Source organism: Rhinatrema bivittatum, chromosome 14 (assembly GCF_901001135.1).
Source record: "Rhinatrema bivittatum chromosome 14, aRhiBiv1.1, whole genome shotgun sequence".
Taxonomy (NCBI): Eukaryota; Metazoa; Chordata; class Amphibia; order Gymnophiona; family Rhinatrematidae; genus Rhinatrema; species Rhinatrema bivittatum.
In genome coordinates this window covers 24,353,374-24,373,380 of record NC_042628.1, presented here as the reverse complement: position 1 = coordinate 24,373,380, position 20,007 = coordinate 24,353,374, and the positions used below count along the sequence as shown (strand labels likewise).

Here is a 20,007-nt window from a genome sequence, read left to right as displayed (position 1 = left end):
AAAAAAACCAATACAATAAAATATCACCACCAAAATACATAAGCGTTGAAAACCAAATACATTACCCAAATCCAACCCCCATTTTCACTAGGAGCAGGGTAGAGCCATGCACCATAATATAATGGAAAAATGTATAACATTTCCAATTACAAAAGGAGTGTAAAAATTACTAGAGAAATGACACTCTTCCCTTTATCCACACTCCCAGCCTCTACCTAAGGAGCAACCCTCTTAGTCTGCGATTTTGTCACCTACTGCGAGCCGTCTTTTTATGGCGGCCCTTGATGACCTCAGCAGGAGGGGGCAGGACGTCAGCAGTTACCCGACATCAAACGGTGTGGAGCTCGCAGCAGGCCAGAACCAGCTCTCTTCTGCTGGAAAACGTGGTGCTTTATTGATCACTACCGCCTAGCGTGGTCAAATGTGCAAAACACTGCATCACCATGCCGCGTTCACTACTGAATATGTATAACTATCAATTTATGTTTCATTTGATCTAATGCAAACTACAGTGGTACCAAGGCAATGTGACTCATATGTAGATTGCATTTCTGTTCCTTCCCATGAGTGTCTTAAAACCAAAATGCCTGCCTTAATGTGAGCTCCTTTTCAGACTGTAAAACAATTGAAAATAAATATTTAGCCTTTCCAGAGGTACGGTATTCAATTTCATAATTCAAGTCAGTCCAAAACCTGAATACTTGTCCCTGAATACAGTTTTTATTCCCCCCACATACTCAGTGGTTGACTTCCTTTTACCGTTTGATGTATTCTCCTCTCTCTCCCCCAAGTGAAAAAAATCTAAGATCAAATTTTACTCTGGAGATCTTTTGCGTGTGAAAGTAATTCCAGCAAAGAATAAAACATGCTTTTTTTTTTTTTTTTTTTTTTAAAGAAAACTGACACAGCCTTTGTGTGTCTGAATCCAGTGATCCTGAGGTTTGGATGATAATTAGGGTGTTTATTTTAAGAGATTAGCATAGATTTCTAAAAATAAATGGGGAATTTTTTTTTCTCCCTTTTCTTCTTTTCATGAATATTTATATCACACTCTTTGGTTGCAGGCATCAAAAGACTTTTTGTGTGTGTGTTGGTCTCCTTCTGTGCTGTCCAAGTCCTCATGCGCTGAATAAAGAGAGGGAGAGAGAGAGAGCTGCAGTGAACAGCACAATTGGCTTCATTCCTCACTCCTCTTTGCTAGTCGAGGTAGCAGAAAGGGGGTGTTCGAGCTGGTCTGTAGGATGGCCACGATGTCCGAAAGACTAATAATATTTATTATTTAGTTATTTACTTTTATATACCGGTGTTCGATTTTACAATGATATTACCATTGCGCTCACAAACAGCGGAGTGGGACTACCTTCTTAACGGATGCAATTAATGGTGTTCTGCGCTGGCTAATTTTGGAGGAGGACATTATAGGTGCTTTCCCAATTTTCTCCCTGAGATCCCCGTGGCTGCTCTGGTGTCAGTGGGCTAAAGCCCGTCGGCGTTTTCAGCCGCTCTGAATGATGGATTTTGTTATGATCCCTTCCAGTGCGCCTCTTGCCGCTTTTGTCTTGCGTGTCTGTACAGTCTTGAGTGAAAGGGACCACCCCCCCCCCCCTTTTTGGGATTCGCACCAATCCATTTTAGCCCACGGTACTGGCAGGCCTTGGCCCCGCTGCCGCCTTTCGCTTTCGGTGAGAAGAAAAGTTCTTTTCTCTGTCTTCTCTTCCTACTGATTAATGGGCGACCGCAGCTCATGAGAAAACTCGCAGCATTTCTTAAGCAACATCACCTTCTGCAGCCGTTGCACCTTCTGCAGCCGTTGCACCTTCTGCAGCCGTTGCCTGGGGAAAAAAAAAAAAAAAGCATGCACATTTTAATTGACTCTGTTTCACATTAATTTTGTAATGGCTTTGATTTTTTATTTTAGCTTTGATATAATGCTAAGTAATATGTCCACAATATCTCGTTTAGTAAAAAAAAAATAAAAAAATTTAAATTGACTTTTGAAGCTTTTTCCTTGCTCTCTTCTGCACTTCTGTCCTTGTCCACTGAACTGTTCATTGACAGAGAATATAATTAATGTTTAATTGAAGGACAACATAGCGGGATGGCATGAGAGAGACAGCGAATAATAAAGACCCGAAGGTTCTTTTTACCTTTCAGGGGTTCATTTCTCTAGAGACAGTGGTCCTCAAACCTGTCCTGGAGGGCCACCAGCCAGTCGGGTTTTTGGGATAGCCACAATGAATATGCATGAGAGAAAATTTGCATGTTATGGAGGCAGTGCATGCAAATTTTCTCTCATGCATATTCATTGAGGATATCCCAAAAACCCGACTGGCTGGTGGCCCTCCAGGACAGGTTTGGGGACCACTGCTCTAGCACATACTGCTAAAAACTGAACTATCTCTGCTAAACATGGTCTCTCTCTCGCTCACTTTCCGCAACCCCCAAGTGGATAATTTGGGGGCTCAGATCTGCTCCGCTGTTGCCTAATGCTAGTGCTGAACTGGTGACCCACAAATTCACAGAAGCTAGTGCAAGAAGGGTACCAAGAAAATATACAGTATTCTCCCTTATCTTTTTTCTGCACAATTGTTCTTTTGGTACCGGTACAGGGGATCATTACAGTAAGGTCTGCTTTCACAGGCATGGAAAAATAGAATGATATTCATCAACACAATCACCTTGCAGCCAGAGTTATCTGGTGGGCTACTTCCAGTGGTAGGTTTTAAAGGCTAATCATTATTTCCTCTTATATGATCAAAATAAGTTTAAACCTACAAACAGCAGGGTCTGTGAAAGTTGCCTCCACAGTGACCCTGCCACAGCCAGCCGAGAGAAGCCTTCTCTTGCGTATGGCAGCGCTCAGCACTGCCTCTGAGACATTGTGCCAGCATGCTAAGTGTGCAGCTTCCAAAGGCAAAGAGGCATGCAGAATGGTAAAGATGCACTTTTAAAATTCTGTACCTACTAAGGCCTCTATTTTTCAAAAGTGAGCAAAATGAACGTTATATTGGCCATTTGCATGCTTAGGGGCCTGTTTACTAAAATATGTTAAAAATACATAAGAATTTAAGCTATGCCATACTGGGTCAGACCAAGGGTCCATCAAGCCCAGTATCCTGTTTCCAACAGTGACCAATCCAAGTCGCAAGTACCAGAACATTAAATAGATCTCAAGCTACTATTGCTTATTAATTAATAGCAGTTTATGGATTGTTCCTCTAGGAACTTATCCAAATCTTTTTTAAACCCACTTACACTAAGTGCCATAACCACATCCTCTGGCAATGAATTCCAGAGCTTAACTATGTGCTGAGTGAAAAAGAATGTCTTCAATTTGTTTTAAATGAGCTACTTGCTAACTTCACTGAGTGCCCCCTAGCCCTTCTATTATCTGAGAGAGTAAATAACCAATTTACATTAACCTGTTCATCCTTTCATTATTTTATAGACCTCTGTCATATCCCCACTCAGCCGTCTCTTCTCCAAACTGAACAGCGCTAATCTCTTTAGCCTTTCCTAATAGGGGAACGTTACTACAGTGCATTACTGGCTCCCTTAACGGCACTAACATTTCTGCATTACCACTGTCAGTAACACATGAGCATTACCGGCTCCCTTAAAGTTAGCCATGATCCACCTGCACCACCCCCATTCCCCCCCCCCCCTTCTCAGAGTAAACTTCTGGCTCTCCGTGGCATTCCCTCTCCCAGCCTGCACCCCCACCCCCAGAGTAAAGGTCCAGGCCCATGCTGGTGCGATGGTGCCTCTTCCAGACCATAATACACTTCATCACAGCATACCACCCCCAAGATACGAGCAGATTGCGCCCTCTTGAATGGCAATCTGTGTGGCCACCCAGCTTGCACGCTCGAAAACCCAGCTCTGCTCGCTCAGTATCATTTTGGCGCCCTTGCTGGAGCCTTGGATGTGGAAGGTGGGGGAGGGAAAGGGCCTTACATTTACAATGGTGGGGAGGGATCTTGGGGGGGGGGGGAGGTACTGTGTATTGCAGTCTGGGGCAGGGGCACAGCGTCCATAATGCACAGTGGTGCACAGGCATCACCAACTTTAAAAAGGGGGATGCCCTGCACCACCAACTGTAGATGCTGTCGCCCCTCAAATCCCTCCTCCCTGGTCTTCTCTGTGCTCCCACTGTGACCCATTCTTCTTCTTTACCCCAACTAGCACCTCAAATATGGGTGCAGCCTCCCTCCTGCAGCCTCACGGTGAACAATCCTGTTTGAACTGCGAGGCTCTGTATCTAGGGAGGCCCGCGAGGTTCAAACATCTGTTGTCAGAGCTGTGCAGCCCCTATGCATTTCTAAAGGCAGATGGCTGACCTGTGCGGGGCTCTGCAGATTACAGAGCCCCACGGGGAATGTTTCACACTGGGGCCGCAGGAAGGAAAAGGAGCCCCTTATTCAAGCTTAGAGAAGCTGGCAAAGGGCAGAGGGAGAGAAGGGACAGTGCAGGGGGAGAATGGAGCTCAGCTGGGGTGGGACTGGTGGGAGGGGGTAACAGAAGAATAATGGGGAAGAAAGAGAAGCAGAATGGGATGTGAGGAAAGGGTGAGAACATGGGAAGAACGGGATTGAGAGACTCCAGGAGAGCAAGGACCTGTGTATTGGGGTCAGGGTTAAGAGCTGGAACGATAACAGAGTTGGGGGGGGGGGGGGGCAGAATGGAGGGGGGGGGGCCTGGACTTGGTGACTGGGTGGTTACAAGTGGAGGGTGTTAGATTGGCTGGGGGGAGAGTATGAGTTAGGGTGTGAGATGAGAGTTTCAAGAAAGGGGGGGGGTGATTGAGAGGCGGTGGGAATGGCCTAGAGCAGTGGTCCCCAACCCTGTCCTGGCCCCCCCCCCCCAGCCAGTCGGGTTTTCAGGATACCCACAATGAATATGCACGAGAGAGAGTATCCTGAGAACCCGACTGGCTGGGGGGGGGGCCCTCCGGGACAGGGTTGGGGACCGCTGGCCTAGAGAGAGGGCGAAAGGCAGTGGAAAAGGATGGGAGGAGTGGGAGGAAAGGGAATGGGGTCTGTGAAGGAGGTGACAGATGGTGGGAATGGGGCTGGGGAGATTGTGAGAAAACAGTAATAGGAAGCCAGAAGGGGGTAAGAGAGAGACGAATGGGCTGGAGACCAGGGAAGTAATGAGAGAGGGGGCTGGTGAGGGTGAAAGACAAAGGGGGATAGGCTGCTGGAAAAAGGGGGAGAGTTAGAGGGGGTGGGGGTGGGGAAGGAGTTAGAAAACTGGTAGAGAGGTGAAAAGAGGGAAACCGAGGACTGGAAGGCTAAAGAAGAGAGAAATGGGGGAAAAGATGAAAGGGAAGGATCGATGTCCGAGACGGATGGAAGGAAGGATGGGAAGATGACAGGAGAAGAGAAGAAATGGAAAGTGGAATGGAGAAGACTGAAGAGAAGAGACCAGGACCTACTCAATCACAAACATAAAATGTCCAGACAGCAAAGATGGGAAACTTTTCATTTTCCGTTTGTAGAGGGTGGAAGGTGACAGGTTTGGGAATGTGCGTTTCTTATATCTTTGCAATTTTGCTCAGTTCAGGAGAAAATGCATTTCTTTTTCTCTGGTGTTGCACGCAGAGTTGGGCTTCTTGGGGTCTCCTTTACTGTTTTTAATTTGGGGGTCCCTTATTTTGTATTAGGAAACGGTCAGTTTCTGTTCTGTGTGTGGGACTGAGATGAGGGATTCTGCTGGCGTGGAGTGGTTTGGCGTTTCTGTTTTTCCAGTAGAAGGTGTCCTGCTGTTCTAGGGCCTTTAGTAATATTTGCAGTGCTGCCTCTTCCCAGGAACTGTTGCTGCTGAGTCCTGGGAGATTGTTATATTTTGGCAGGTTTTCTATATAGGTTCTAAGTGCCTTTTTTATTTTTTGAAGGGTTTTGTGTTACTTCAAAAAGTTTCAAGCAGTGAAAGGTGTTTGTGTGGCTGAATTTTATTTTATTTTATTTGTATGTTGAGTTGATGTGGGCTTGTCTCTTGGAGCGTGTATTCCTTTTGGGTACCTTAACAGGGGCACCTCGTCCTATCCCATCCCTCCTCTCAGACAGCAGACTGCCACGAGCTGTTTCTGGCTTCCGGCACCAGTTACTGATGATGTAAACTCTGCTCCTGCTCTGGGCTGCTGACACTGTGAACTACCCCTCACAGACTGACATCATCAACAAAGGCCCGTTCGATGTCGCATGTGTTAGCATACCAAAGGAGACATTTTGGGCCTGGCCATTGTTGATGATGTCAGGCTGGGGAGGCAGCTCAGAGGGTTGGTCACATGGCAGCACCAGATTTTCTGATGCGCCACCAGCTTCACCAGTCACTCTACGCCCCTGGTCTGTGGGGGATACCATACGGCCAAGAGGAGTCCAGACTCACACTCTGGAGTGGGTCACAGAAAGATGAGGGGTTGTAAGGAGGGAAACACAGAGGGCCTAAAACTCTGTACTCGCAGCAGGAGCCAGCCTTCTGAGCAGCTGCATTAGTCTGCCAAGGTAGTGGAAAAAAAACCATAACCTACAATATACCGCAGGAGGCAGAGTTAAGTTTTTGCATTACAAGAGAGTTAATGCAAGTTGCGTGACTTCATGCAATTTTTACTAATTTTAATATTAATGAACTGATTTGCATATATTTGTGTGTAGTGTGGCCAATTAACTTTCTTCTGTGTTAGCCCCTATTAACCTCACTTTAACATGGACTAAAACACTAAAATGCAATACAAATTGCAAGAATTAACGCACGTTAGTAAATATGGTATTTTGATAACTGCAATTTTTTTGTTATTTTTTGGATTAGCAATTTCCTCCAGCTCCTTCGGGCTTCTAGTTCAATCGAAGCTGGCCACTGCTGAGGCTGTAGTGCCATAATCCTGTGTTCGCACCTGCATGGCGTTCTTCCCATCCCCCGCCCCTCTTCCTGTCCAGCTAAGTCATCACAATGACCATCCTTGACCAGGGACTACAGCCTCTGGTTTGCTACTACAGAACCCAAAATGTGTGCAGCCTGAACTGGGCCACTAGGTGTCACTGTTGAGCAATTGTTAACCCTCCCTTCCTAGGTGGGAGGCTGTGACAGCTCCCTCTGCAGCGTCCCTACCCCGGCTAGGTAGAAAAGCAGAAGCCAGCAGCAGCCTCTGAGCTCTGCGCCGGCACTAATAACTGTGCAGCTTTCTAAATGTAAAGATATGAAAACAAATACAATTATTACACTCTTACAAAAAAAAAATAACAAAAAACAAGCACTGTCAGAAGGTTAACACAAGTGCACAAGTTGACCAACGGCATGAGCCCTCGCTCTGCTCCCGTTTACAAAATAAAGCTGTGTTTATGTTAACAAAAAAAAAAAAAGTCAGCAAGAGCTGCTGGTCTTGCATATTGCAGTCAGCACTGATTTATGGGGACACAAGAGCGCACTAATTCAAGCTACAATGGAAGGTCTGGATACATGAGAATTAATTAGACTTTGTGGGAGAGTTAATTAGTATCATGATGAACGTGGACTGCATTAAATACATAACAAATATGTTACTCATCTTAGTCCCATTGATTCAGCTGTTGGGGGGGTGTCCTAAACGTCTTTGGGTTGGAGAAGTTGGTTTCGGATTAGACTGAAAAGCAGCAGCCATCTGCAAAGGAAGATTAGCTTTTCATAAGGAAAAAAAAATATGTCTGTGGCAAATCTTTTCTAACATCGCTGCTGAAGGAGGCCTGGCTGGGCTGTCGTTGCACAGGCGTGCATGGGGGGGGGCTTTGCCTCTGCCCACTTTACAAACCCTGCTCCCTCCACATGCCATCCTGCCAGAGTTACATGAGAAGAGCCCTCCCTGTTGGAAGATTTTGTGCAGTGCGAGCGCTGTGGAGGGGGTTTGCAGCACCAGCTCCCTCAAAAAGGACTCTGTGTAGGATGTGATGCGGTGATTATAAAGCAGGGTGCAATAGCGCTCGAATGAAGGGTGCTCCATGCACTCTGGGGAAAATGGCCGCAACGGTAGTCAGGCCCTCCACACTGGGCATGCTCATGTGAAGCTGGACCATGACGTTGGTCTTGTCTTTCAGCTCGCCAGTTCGTCTTATTCTATCACAGGACTAGAAAACCTGGGGGCTGACTTCTTGTACCTTCTAAATGGTCTGCACCGAGTACTGTTCTGCTTTTATGCTGTGGAATGGAGTGAACAAGTTTCACAGCTTAAAATGATTTGTCTTCACATTGGTTTTGTTTTAAGATAACGTCTTTCTTTTCATCACAAGTGAGTGCAGGCCAGGGTGTGCAGCAGAATTAACAGGAATCTGTGATGCGAATGCCTCTTTTCTAGCCCCTGGAATGGGGCTGAAATCTCCAACTTGTTTTTCATTTGCTACCTTTTTTAAAGGTCCCTAGCAACCTGAGCCAGAGTTTGCACCATTCACCTCGAGTTGAAATACTGTAATATGGAGATGATTCCCTTGAGCCACCTGTGAAAGTGCATTGCTATTTCAAATTTTAAAATCAGATTGTACAATGGTAAGAGTGGAGCCAGTCCTTGGAATTATACTGTTGTTCTGGGCAAACAAATGTTTCCATAAGGGCCAGAAGCAGCAGTGATCTCTTGATTGGTCAAAATATCAACTTTCTCTGTTGGTCTTATTCCTAAATCCATTCTTGGGCTAGGTTTTGCCACCTTCCTCAGGTTTGTTCAAAATGAGCGGGGTGATGTTAATGTTCATCCTGCATGGAGCAGCAGTTACCACCCTTAACAATAACATGGGGTAACCTGCACAGAGTGGCAGTGACTACCCTTAACAGTAACATGGGGTAACCTGCACAGAGCAGCAGTTGCTACCATTAACGGTAACATGGGGTAACCTGCAGGGAGCGGCACCCTTAACAGTAACATGGGGTAACCTGCACAGAGTGGCAGTGACTACCCTTAACAGTAACATGGGGTAACCTGCACAGAGCAGCAGTTGCTACCATTAACAGTAACATGGGGTAACCTGCAGGGAGTGGCAGTTACTACCCTTAACAGTAACATGGAGTAACCTGTAGGGAGTGGCAGTTACTACTCTTAACATGGGGTAACCTGTACTGAGCAGCAGTTACTACCCTTAACAGTAACATGGAGTAACCTGTAGGGAGTGGCACCCTTAACAGTAACATGGGGTAACCTACATAGAGCAGCAGTTACTACCCTTAACAGTAACACGGGGTAACCTGCAGGGAGTGGCAGTTACTACCCTTAACAGTAACATGGTGTAACCTGTAGGGAGTGGCAGTTACTACTCTTAACAGTAACATGGGGTAACCTGCAGGGAGTAGCAGTTACTACTTTTAACAGTAACATGGGGTAATATGCAGGGAGCAGCACCCTTAACAGTAACATGGGAGCGGCAGTTACTACTCTTAACAGTAACATGGGGGAACCTGCAGAGAGCAGCAGTTACTACCCTTAACAGTAACATGGAGGTAACCTGCACACAGCGGCAGTTACTACCATAAGGAGCTAGCTGGGCAGACTGATGGACTGTTTGGTCTTTTTCTGCCATCTTTACTATGTATGTTCCTATATATCCGCCTCCTTAGCTGATATTGCACAGACCCCAATGAAGGGATTAGAACTCATGAAAGCTTGTTACAAATGTACTACAATAGTCTAATAGAAAGGTATTCTCTGCAACTGGGTCAGTGTTGATAGATGTTGGTGCTAGCTAGGTACTGTCCAGCAAAGTGATAAGGAGTAAATAGGTGGTAGGGTAAAATAAACACAGCCTAGTGACGAGGCCAGCCATGGGTTACCTTGGTACCAGCACGATGCAGTTCCCAATACACTAACCAGTTCATTGCAGACAGGTTCATGGTGACCAAATACCATCCATCAAGGCCATGGGATGCTAGGAGGTTGCGTGTTCGAGCTGATTAGGTTATGTCAGAATAGAAGATATATAAAATAAGACTCATATACCAATAGGGACACAAATATACACAGGACAAAGACATCAAGCACTATTAGAAAAAAAAAAGCAAAGAAGGAACTTTTTTTTACATTTTTTATGGTAGTTCATGTTGCTGTCTTTGTCCTGTGTATATCTGTGTACCTATTAGCATATGAGTCTTATTTTATATATCTTCTATTCTGACATGTATTTTGATATTTTATGTGTGTCTTTGATGGTGTTGGTGGCGTAGAATTTATATATAGTTTTGATTACTTGTGTTTTCAAATTTTGGATTTAATATGTTATGTATTGATAATTTAATAAAGATTTTTTCTAGATTTGTTTAAAATTTTTACTCTGTATGGCTATATGTTTTGAGTATCTTTCATAGAAGCTATACATATTGATACTTTTGTTATTAAATTTGGAGCGCTGTTTGGATTATTCAAAACTTGTTAGCAAAACATGGGATGTGAGGGCTGGGTATTGGATTAAAATTAGAATCTTCTATGTCATAAACCTAGGATGGCAGACAACTAAAGCAGGATTGTATAAGGAGTAACATCCTACAGGTAGTGAAGCTTCTATGGTTGACAGCTGGCACAGAACCAATCTCTCACAAGCGAAAGTGGTTATTACTAGGCATTCAGCAATTCACTGTATTGTACCTACTCTTTGAAACAATCTCCCAGGTACAATGAAATAGGAAGCTAATTATTCAAAGTTTTGTAAATTAGTCAAGTCATGGTTGTTCCTTGAGGCATTTGGATGATTGACATTTTTAATATTATGAGTACGCTGTATGTTTTAATTATTGGTCATAGGATTGAGGGGCGCTTGCCTTTGCGGATGACGGAAGAGTGGAGCAAGGCCAGAAGGGGGCGGAACTAAGATGGCCGCCTAAGAGAACGCTACTCCTCGCTGCTCTGCAATCTCCTCGAGAATCTGTGGTCTTGCCATTTTTCGGATTACCTTATTGATATGCCGCGTAAGAGGAAGAGGAAGGTTAGGGTTTTTCCATCTGAACCTAACCTCCCCGCGGACCAGCGATCATTTTGTGAGTTTGCGATCCCCACAGCAGAAGTGAGGGCTTCTAGCCCTGCTGGTGAAACAGAGGGAGGAGCTCTGTTTTCACCTGGGGAAATATCGTTGAGCCCTCCTGACCCACGACAACAGTTGATAGCTTCTCCCTCAGGTGATGCTGCCAGCGCCGAGGCACTGAGAGGAAGTATTATCAGAGCTGCTGGCATTATGCCTAATCGGGTACCGACTTCTATTCCTGTCCAGCGGCTGGAGATCTCTGTGGAGAGTGTTGGAGTTATCGGAGATGACCCCCCGGGTACAACTATTGGGAGTGTTTTCGCTGCTGGAGTTGGGACAGTAGGTCAGTCTTCCCAGGAGATTTTGAAACCGGCTGTTGTCACGTTGAAATCCCTGAGGGATTTAATAGCAGGTATGTCTTCTACTTTTAAGGAGCAGACCCAAGGTTTAGAAACTGTTTCTTCAAAATTAGATATGGTTGCTCAAGATCACCAGTGAATTCTCCAGGATCATTCTACTCTTATTCAGAAGTTGGAGGAAGATGTCAAAAATTTAAAGGATACTAATGCAGCTATTATCCGGGAACACTTGTCCTCCGTTAGGAGGCTGGAATTTTTGGAAAATTCTCTTCGACATTTGAATTTGCGGCTGCTTAATTTCCCAAAGGTGCTTGGTGAACTGCCCTTGATTATTTTTAAAAAATATCTGGGTGAGATATTTAAGATTCCCCTGGATTTGGTTCCAGCTACCAAGAAGATTGCTTTTCTTTCTCAGAAGCAAAGTTTGCCACAGCCTAATAATCAAGGGAACTTCTCCAACTTATCTGAATATTTAGAAAATTCCTCTGTAGAAGTTACTGGCAGATTAACTTTGTTAGTGGTCAGTGGTCGATGGTCAGTGGTCGGTGTTCCACCTTCACGGAGCGGAAGGATGGAGGGCTACCATCTCCCAAATAATTTAAAAAAAAAACAAAAAAACAGGGGTGGGTAAGAGTATGTAAAATTACCGGTGAGGTCATAGGCTATAGGTATTGCCAATTACTAGGCTTGTTCAATATTTGTTTGTTAATGAGGCTCACGGAAATGGGGGCTACTACCTAGAGATAATATCCTTGTTCAGTGTACATACACACGGTTGTGACTCCATCATTGCTCTGGGCTTCAACGGCAAGAGGTAATGTGGAAGAAAAAAAAAAATTTGTATTCACAGGGAAGCGAGGTGTAGCTGGGCAGATACTTTACTTTCAATGCATGTCCAGCGTAGCTCTCTGCTTCAACGGCAGGGGGAATGAGGAAGGGAGGATCTGTATGTGGATTGCATAGTCTGGGTGGACAGGGGCAGGGGTGTGGCCTGCTTATTGCGGAGGTTACTACCCCTAATTGAGCCGGATCTTCACTTGATGCAGTTCCAGCGCTGCTCTCTACATTGATAGTGGGGAGGAGGGGAAATAGAACTAGAGAGTACTGGAAGCCAAGCGTAACAAGTATGAGAGAGAGAGAGAGGAAAAAAAAAATACATGGCTTGCTGGACAGACTGGATGGGCCGTTTGGTCTTCTTCTGCCGTCATTTCTGTATGTTTCTATGTTAGTTACTTTTTACTCTGAGCAAGCATTAAATCTTGTTGTGCGATCTTATTTCAAGAGTATAAATATTTCCTTTCTGGGGGGGTCTAGTCCGTGTCTATCCAGCCTTAGCTAAGTCTACCCAGATTCGCTGGAAGGCCTTTTTGAATATGAGATCCAAAGTTATTTCTCTTAGTGCAAGCTTTCTTTTGCGATATCCATGCAAATGCATAATTAAATTACAGGGTAACACATATATTTTCTTTTGTGTAGAACAGTTGCGGGAGCTCCTGAATGCTAGGATGTCAGTTCCTGCTATTAATTTATAGCGTTAGTGGCTCATAAAATGAGATGTGATTGTGGGGGGTTTATTTTTCCTTTTTCTCTCTCATGCTGCCATTTTCTTTTTCTTTGTATTGCGTTATTATTGTACTTCTCTGATATTCCTATCCTCCCCCTCTCTGAATTTTCTCTGTGACGAAAGAGAGTCTGAAATGTCGCTTTGTATTGATTATTTAGCAGTAATTATATGTTTCCTTGAATTGTACTCTCTAAAATTTCTGAGACAAAGTTTTACTTTGTGGTTGTAATAATAAAGCTTAATAAAGAAAAAAAAAGAGTGGAGCAGGGCTGGGTGGGGGGGGTGGGGAGGTATTTTTGTTTTATATGGAGGGTTATGTTGATTTATTTTGTGATAATGGTGGGATTTTAGTGTTATGTTTTAGCATTATATATCAAGTCAGAGGAGAGTAATCATAATAAACTTTAGCAGCATGAACAGGAAGAATCGGGCAGCATGCTCTGTTCGTGCCAGCCTCTGCTGCGTGACTAGTAAACAACCTGTCAGCACATGCTCTTGTGACACAACTGATTTTGGTAACTGCTGATCGCACAGTTTCATCGCGGTAACAATTCTAAGATAAAGGAACATTCGTGAAAAGCCAAAATGCTCAGCCCCTGACTATGGGGTCAGTTGCAAGCAGAGAAGCTTAGACCAATTGCTGCCACAATCACTTTTTGGTGAATTCATTATTTTTTTGTCAAGTTGCTGCTATAGCGAAAGGAGGGAGCAGCTCTTCAAAGATTTCTCTGGAAGTTCTGCACTTGCTGATTTATTCAGCAGGAGCATAATCTGAGAAAATGTTTACCCATTCTGTGCTCTTGGAGTTAAAAGCAGAAAATGTAAATCTACGACTCCATATATATCCGAAAAACAAAGCTATTGCTAATGTTTATTTTTTTTTTCTTCTTCCGGGGACAGTAGAAGAAGCGAGGGAAGATGAGCCGCGCCAGTGGTGATGACAATCGAGGCAGCTAGGGCTCAGGGTCCCGGGAAGGCGCTGCAGAACAGTCCGATTCCTCTGTGACTGCGGGCAGCTCTGATGAGGGTGAAAGAGAAGGCTCCGAGAAGAAGGAGCGAGATGGCTTTGGGGCTCTGGGAAGGAGACGCAAAATGTGGCGAGGTCCGTTGCAGCGTGACGGAGCGGTGCCTCATGGAGCCAGAGGTCCGTTGCAGCGTGACGGAGCGGTGCCTCATGGAGCCAGTCCCAGAGCCGGTCGGAGGGCTGCGGAAGGAATGCCTCATAAACCATCTCAGTCTGATATGATATGAGTTAAAACACAAGCTTCTGCTGTCTTTTGCAGGGAATACATGGATATTATAGATTGCAAATCACACACACACGCAGAGAACCACAGTGGCGTGTGGCAATATCCCTCTACACTCATATCTTCTGAAGCTATGCATTCCACTATTAGAACTGATTGTTCACACTTTAATTTGTAACTTTCTGTTAAATATCAGTTCTCTCTACATTTGTATCTCTTTATTTCTCCTGACTTCGTAAGAAGGAGATAATAAGATGCTGTTAGGGATAAGTGAGATGCCCGATGTGGACAACTTGATGGTGTTCCTAAGACAACACTTCCTCTGATTCCTTTCGTACTTAATTCCAAGTCAACATTATTTTGTAATACTCATGCTTTTGCTCCGGCGTTGTGTTCCAGTGCTGGATTTGGGTTTAATTACCTGCCTTTCGAAATTTATAATCCAGGTGAGTTTCGATAATCTGGTACAGTAGGTAGATTCCTGCCCCAAAGGGCTTATATTCTAAGGCGGGCGATTACTAAGCCGCGGTATTTTCGCCAAGAGGAAATGACCATGGAGTTTACTAAAGCTGTGGTACTTGGTACTTCTCCCCAGCTATAAAATATCATGGGGCAAAATACCGTGGGTTGATAACCCCACTAATGCCACATAATAACAGTCCCTCAGCCCGGGGCCACCATCAAATTAAAGGTCCATAATTGAAATGTGGCTGATTGGCCACTAGGTCATCGGGCCACTAGGCCATCGGGTATTTCAAGCTATGACTAGAGTGTGTGTGTGTGGGGGGGGGGGAGGGGGGTGTCTGAGGCTAGGGGCAAATTTTACAAAGGAGCAGGGTTGGGAAAGGAAGAGGAGGAGCCTGATGTGATATTACAAATTGAACACTGGTATATAAAAACGAATAAATAAATAGTATTTATTTTTTTGGAATTTTTTTTTTTTTTATCACGCACTGGAGCTGCCGCATGGGTAGCAGGAGAGTGGGACAGGGATCTCATAAGACCCCTGGGTTGGCTTCACACATTGGGAAGGGGGGGATGTTCCGTTTGGGCTGCTCTGGACCTTCCAGCCTTGGGAGCATCGGGACCCACGTTAGCATCCCAACACTCCTAGGGAAAGTTAGCAACAACTCCAGAGTTTTAACCAGCTTTCATTAAAATAACATGGCTTGCAATTTTTTAGGCAAGCTGGGCTATTTTATTTACATTAATTTGCCTAGTAATGAGCCACTTTGTATGCAAAGCAGCTCAATAACATACCAGTGTTATTGGGGGTAAAATACTGTGGATTGGGTGGGTAAGTGCTGTTTACTGCCAACAGCCAGGGTTATTTATCAAATTGCATTAGGGCCTCATTGCGGGCGTTAGAGCCCTAACCCCCTTGATAACACCATAACGCATGCAATAAATAATGCATCGTGAGATGCATATGCAACTTTAAAAAATGTAGTCAAGTGGGAGGAGTGAATGAAAACGAGGACTACTTAACATTGCATGTGATAGCATAATGCGTGCTATTGCACAATTTAACACTGGAAATAACTATGTCGTTTTTCCTGGTGTTGTGCCTGAAATGTAAGAGAGAGTGAGTGTGCTTCTGGGGAGGCACACATATTAGTCAACTTTTTATATCACTGTAAGAAGGGCAACTAGTAACTCGGGTGAGGTTTTGGTGGTGGCCTAGGGTTTGGGGGCAGTTTTACATGCACAGTCACAGGTACGAAGAGCACAGTACACATCAGTGAAGATTTGATGTGATTTAGAGTGAGGAAAAGTACACAAAGGTGAGATTTGTACAATGTAGTCTCGACTAGGGATGTGAATCGTTTTTTGACGATTTAAAATATCGTCCGATATATTTTAAATCGTCAAAAATCGTTAGAGGCGATATTTAATAGGAATTCCCCCGATTTATCGTCAAAAATCGTAAATCGGGGGAAGGGGAGGGCAGGAAAACTGGCACGCTAAAACAACCCTAAAACCCACCCCGACCCTTTAAAATAAACCCCCCACCCTCCCGAACCCCCCCAAAATGCCTTAAATTACCTGGGGTCCAGTGGGGGGGTCCCGGTGTGATCTTTTACTCTCGGGCTTCCGGTGCGTTGTAGAAATGGCGCCGGCGCTACCTTTGCCCTGTCATATGACAGGGCAAAGGTAGCGCCGGCGCCATTTTGTTTTTTGTCCCCCGACATCATGCGAGCAGAAACATCGACAGTCCTTGGGAGCCTCCTCCTGGCCAGTTGGACTTTTGGAATATCCCCAATGAATATCCATGAGCTGTATTTGCATGCACTGCCTCCAATGTATGCAAATATGCCTTATGCATATTCATTGGGCATGTCCTGAAAACCCAAATGACCTGATTCTGAAGACCAGTTTGAGCACCAGTGATCTATGTTTTAAATCTGCTCTATAGTTTGTTTTTCAAGTGGCAGCTTAGATCCCAGCGCTATACTTGTCTCTGTTTTTTGCATTCCAGGTTTGTTTATTTCTGTTGAGTTATTTTAAAAGTAGACAAAAGTATTGATTGTAAATAAATATGAACACCAGGCTGTTGATATTGGATTGTAGGAAATATAAATCCTGATAGCCTGTTAAAATCAGCTCATTCTTTTACAAATTTCTATCAAAATACAGTAGGTGATACCTTGCCAAGAAAAGGGGGATATCATCCCTGGAGAATGTCTCCATGGGAAGTTGAATTAATGAAGTTGATTGTAATGAATTCACCAAGACTGCACAACTAACCACAAAGCACTGTCATCCGAGAACTGCACTGTTTCAAAATGGATGTGGGCTGAGGGGAATGCAAGTGAATCCAGGAAATTTGAGTGATAAAAAGAACATTGGGAGAACCGGGCAGAATTCCAAAAAGCTGCTGCAAAATGTATTGCATTAATTAATGGATCCACAGAAGTCAGCGTCTTAAAGCATGCCTGGTGTTATTTCTAATTTAAATTCTGTAATTTTAGATGCGGCTAATTTTAGGGAAATAGTTAAAGTTACATAAGCGGAATAAGATTAGATAAGTGCAGCACAGTATGAGACAAGAGTTTGTAGCCCTCAGAGGCCCATATTTTTATAGGCAGCATTGTACCTTATCTAGACCCAGGGAGGATAACTTTAAAACATGCATGCATGTGCCCATATACGTGTATATATGAGAGTGCCCAAAACTGCTCTGGTATTTTTTAAGCTATGTGTAAATGCTGTATGCCTGTTATAAAATACTCATATGTACCTGTGAACATGCATTCACATGTAAAAATCGTGCAAATATATTTTTGCACCTATCTGGATACATTCAGTTATCTTGCTAAGTATCTGCACTTATCCAGATAAATTCCAATTTATCCAGCATCAGCCAGGTAAGTAAAAAAAAAAAAAAAAAAAGTGCCACTTATCTGGCTAAATCAGATAGCTGGATAGCTAGTGCTTTTTAGACTTATCCAGCTTTCTGGCTTAACTGGATACGTAGCTGGATAAGTCTTAAAACGCTAAGTAGCTGTTTTGCTGCTACTTAGCTGAATAACTTGGAACTTATCTGGATAAGTGGAAAAATGCCACTACGTAGCTGGATAATTCAGAATTTAGCTAGATAAACTGTACCCAACAGACACAAAAATGTGCAAGATATATCAAATTTTTAAAGTGATATACAAGTAGATTTAACCCGCATAAACTAGATGCATTTACTTTTCATATGTCTGCTTTTCCACGCGCAAGTTGAGACTTTCTAACATGTGCATGGCAATGAAATTACCAGTGTTTTGCCCAAGACCCTTAGGGTTGTGGAACGTTTTCCGGTACTTCCCAATCAGGACCCCCAGAGTCTCTCACAACTCTGAGGCCATGGGAAGGATTGCACAATCTACCACTTCCCACAGATTTTTATCACAGGAGACTGGGGGAAGCCTGACAGTGTAGAGGATATTCTGCTGCAGGTTGGGTAGAGGCTGTCTAGTTGTTCATAACTCTTTCCCCCCGTGCTTATTGGGCAGCAGAGGAGGAAAGCGGCATTCACCACCACGTTGGACTGCGTCAACACCTCAGTCCCTGCTGAGCAGTCCTCTGTTACCCAATCGGACTGCTTCCTCCTCCTCTTCCTCCTCTGCCGCCCAGTCCAGCCCATGAGCAATTTCAGTCATGACGAAAGCTGCAGCCAGGCCTGGGTGGCAGAAGAGAAGGAAGCAAACGGAGTGCTGCCATTGGTCTCCTGCTCCTCTTCCTGCCACCAATCAATGTGCAAGACTACAGGTGCTGTGGAAGGGGATTGGGGGGGTTGACTAGAGAGGCTGAGAAGGAGGGATGAGTTGGGAGACAAGTGTCGGGGTGATGATGGGGAAAGAGTGAGGGGTTAGGACAGGACTAAGGGAATGGGTGTGCAGGGCAGGACAGGAGTAAAGGAGGGAGAAGGGATATTGGGGGGGGGGGGAGGAGGAATGGTGAATGAGAGGCAAAAGTGAATGGATGGGGAAGAATGAATAAGGGGATCAGAGGGGAGGGACAGTGAATGAAGGGATGGGGCAGGAGTGAGAGTGTGGGATGGTGAGAGCCAGGAGAGAATGAGCGGACTGGAAGATGTACAGGCAAAGGATGGAAAACGAGTGAGGGGATCATTGGATGGGGCATTGGTTTAGAGCGAATTGTTTGGAGATGCTGTGAATGAGGGGTATAAAAGAATGGATCGGAGTGAATCATTCCTCCCCTTCCCTCTCCTCCACTCATCCCTCTTCCCCCATCCTCCCCTCTTTTTTATCCCTCCTGCCTGAGATGCCTTCTCCACTGCCCTCTGCGATCCCTCTCCTCTGTTCCCCCCACAGAAGTGTCAGAAAACGACTATTTTTATACAGTAAAATGTACATTAACTTGCAATTTTTCAAAATTATTGACATTTGCCACATAATCTATATAAATAAAAATGTTAAATAGTTTGGACAAAATTGCTAATCTCAGAAACCACTGAACCAATTGCTTTCAAATTTGGACACAACCTTTATTTCGCATACAGGAAGGTTCTTCTGTACTTACATTACAGATATGTCACACCTGTGACAGGTAAAATAGGTTTAAAGATTTTTTTCGCGAAAACAGCGACATCTGCTGGACATAAGCGCCATCTGTTACACCTTACACTAACACACGCTACACTAATCATTTCGCCAGTCCAGGTCCACGTTTCACTTCCATTTTAACACATTCGTGCACTTTTTGCACCGGAAGATAACTATTTCCTTTACTGATAAAATACCCCCCACACATGCCAAATTGATTTACTTCCCACAGCCTCCCAACACACACAAAACCACCCCCACACACATGCCACTTTTATTTACTTCCCAGGCCCTCACAACACACACAAAACCTGACAGAAGTCCGGGAGGCTCCAGCGGGGGGCCAGGACCGGTCTGGGACACATCTCCTGCACTACAGCCATCGGCTGCCAGCAATCAACATGGCACCGAAGGCCCTTTCCCTTACTATGCCACTCGGGGACACCAATGGCGGCAGTAGCCCATGTGACATAGTAAGGGCGAGGGCCCCTCTGCGCCATTTTCAGGACTGGCAGCTGGTGGCCCTTTGCCCTTACTATGTCAGAGGACCTACCGCTGCCATTGTTCCATCCACTGACATAGTAAGGGCAAAGGGCCGTCTGAGCCCGTTTCAGTGCTCACAGCCGACGGACCAACGCCAATACATCGCTCCTGAACCGCTCCTGAATGCCCACTCCACAGACTGACATTTTTATCAGGTCTTGGGGGGTGGTAATTAATTTAATGTGAACATCTTGGAGGGGTCACGAGGGGGGCAGGTTTCATTCATTCGGCAACTCTGGGGGGGGGGGGCAGGGGGAGGCTACTGTTTTTCGC

General features: G+C 44.8%; 1 protein-coding gene across 3 annotated transcripts in view; it reads left to right on the top strand.

Annotated features, from left to right (window-relative positions):
* SNN (stannin) overlaps nucleotides 1–20,007 on the top strand; it is a 178,000-nt gene that overhangs the window by 64,877 nt on the left and 93,116 nt on the right. Inside the window, exon 4 of one of the 3 annotated variants that reach the window (XM_029577119.1) lies at nucleotides 13,791–14,876. The exons of the other annotated variants lie outside the window; for them this stretch is intronic. Within the exon in view, the coding sequence (XP_029432979.1) occupies nucleotides 13,791–13,812 (22 nt within the window). The 3' untranslated portion in view covers nucleotides 13,813–14,876. Of the gene's footprint in view, nucleotides 1–13,790; nucleotides 14,877–20,007 lie in introns of those variants that run through there. 3 annotated transcript variants of the gene reach the window in all.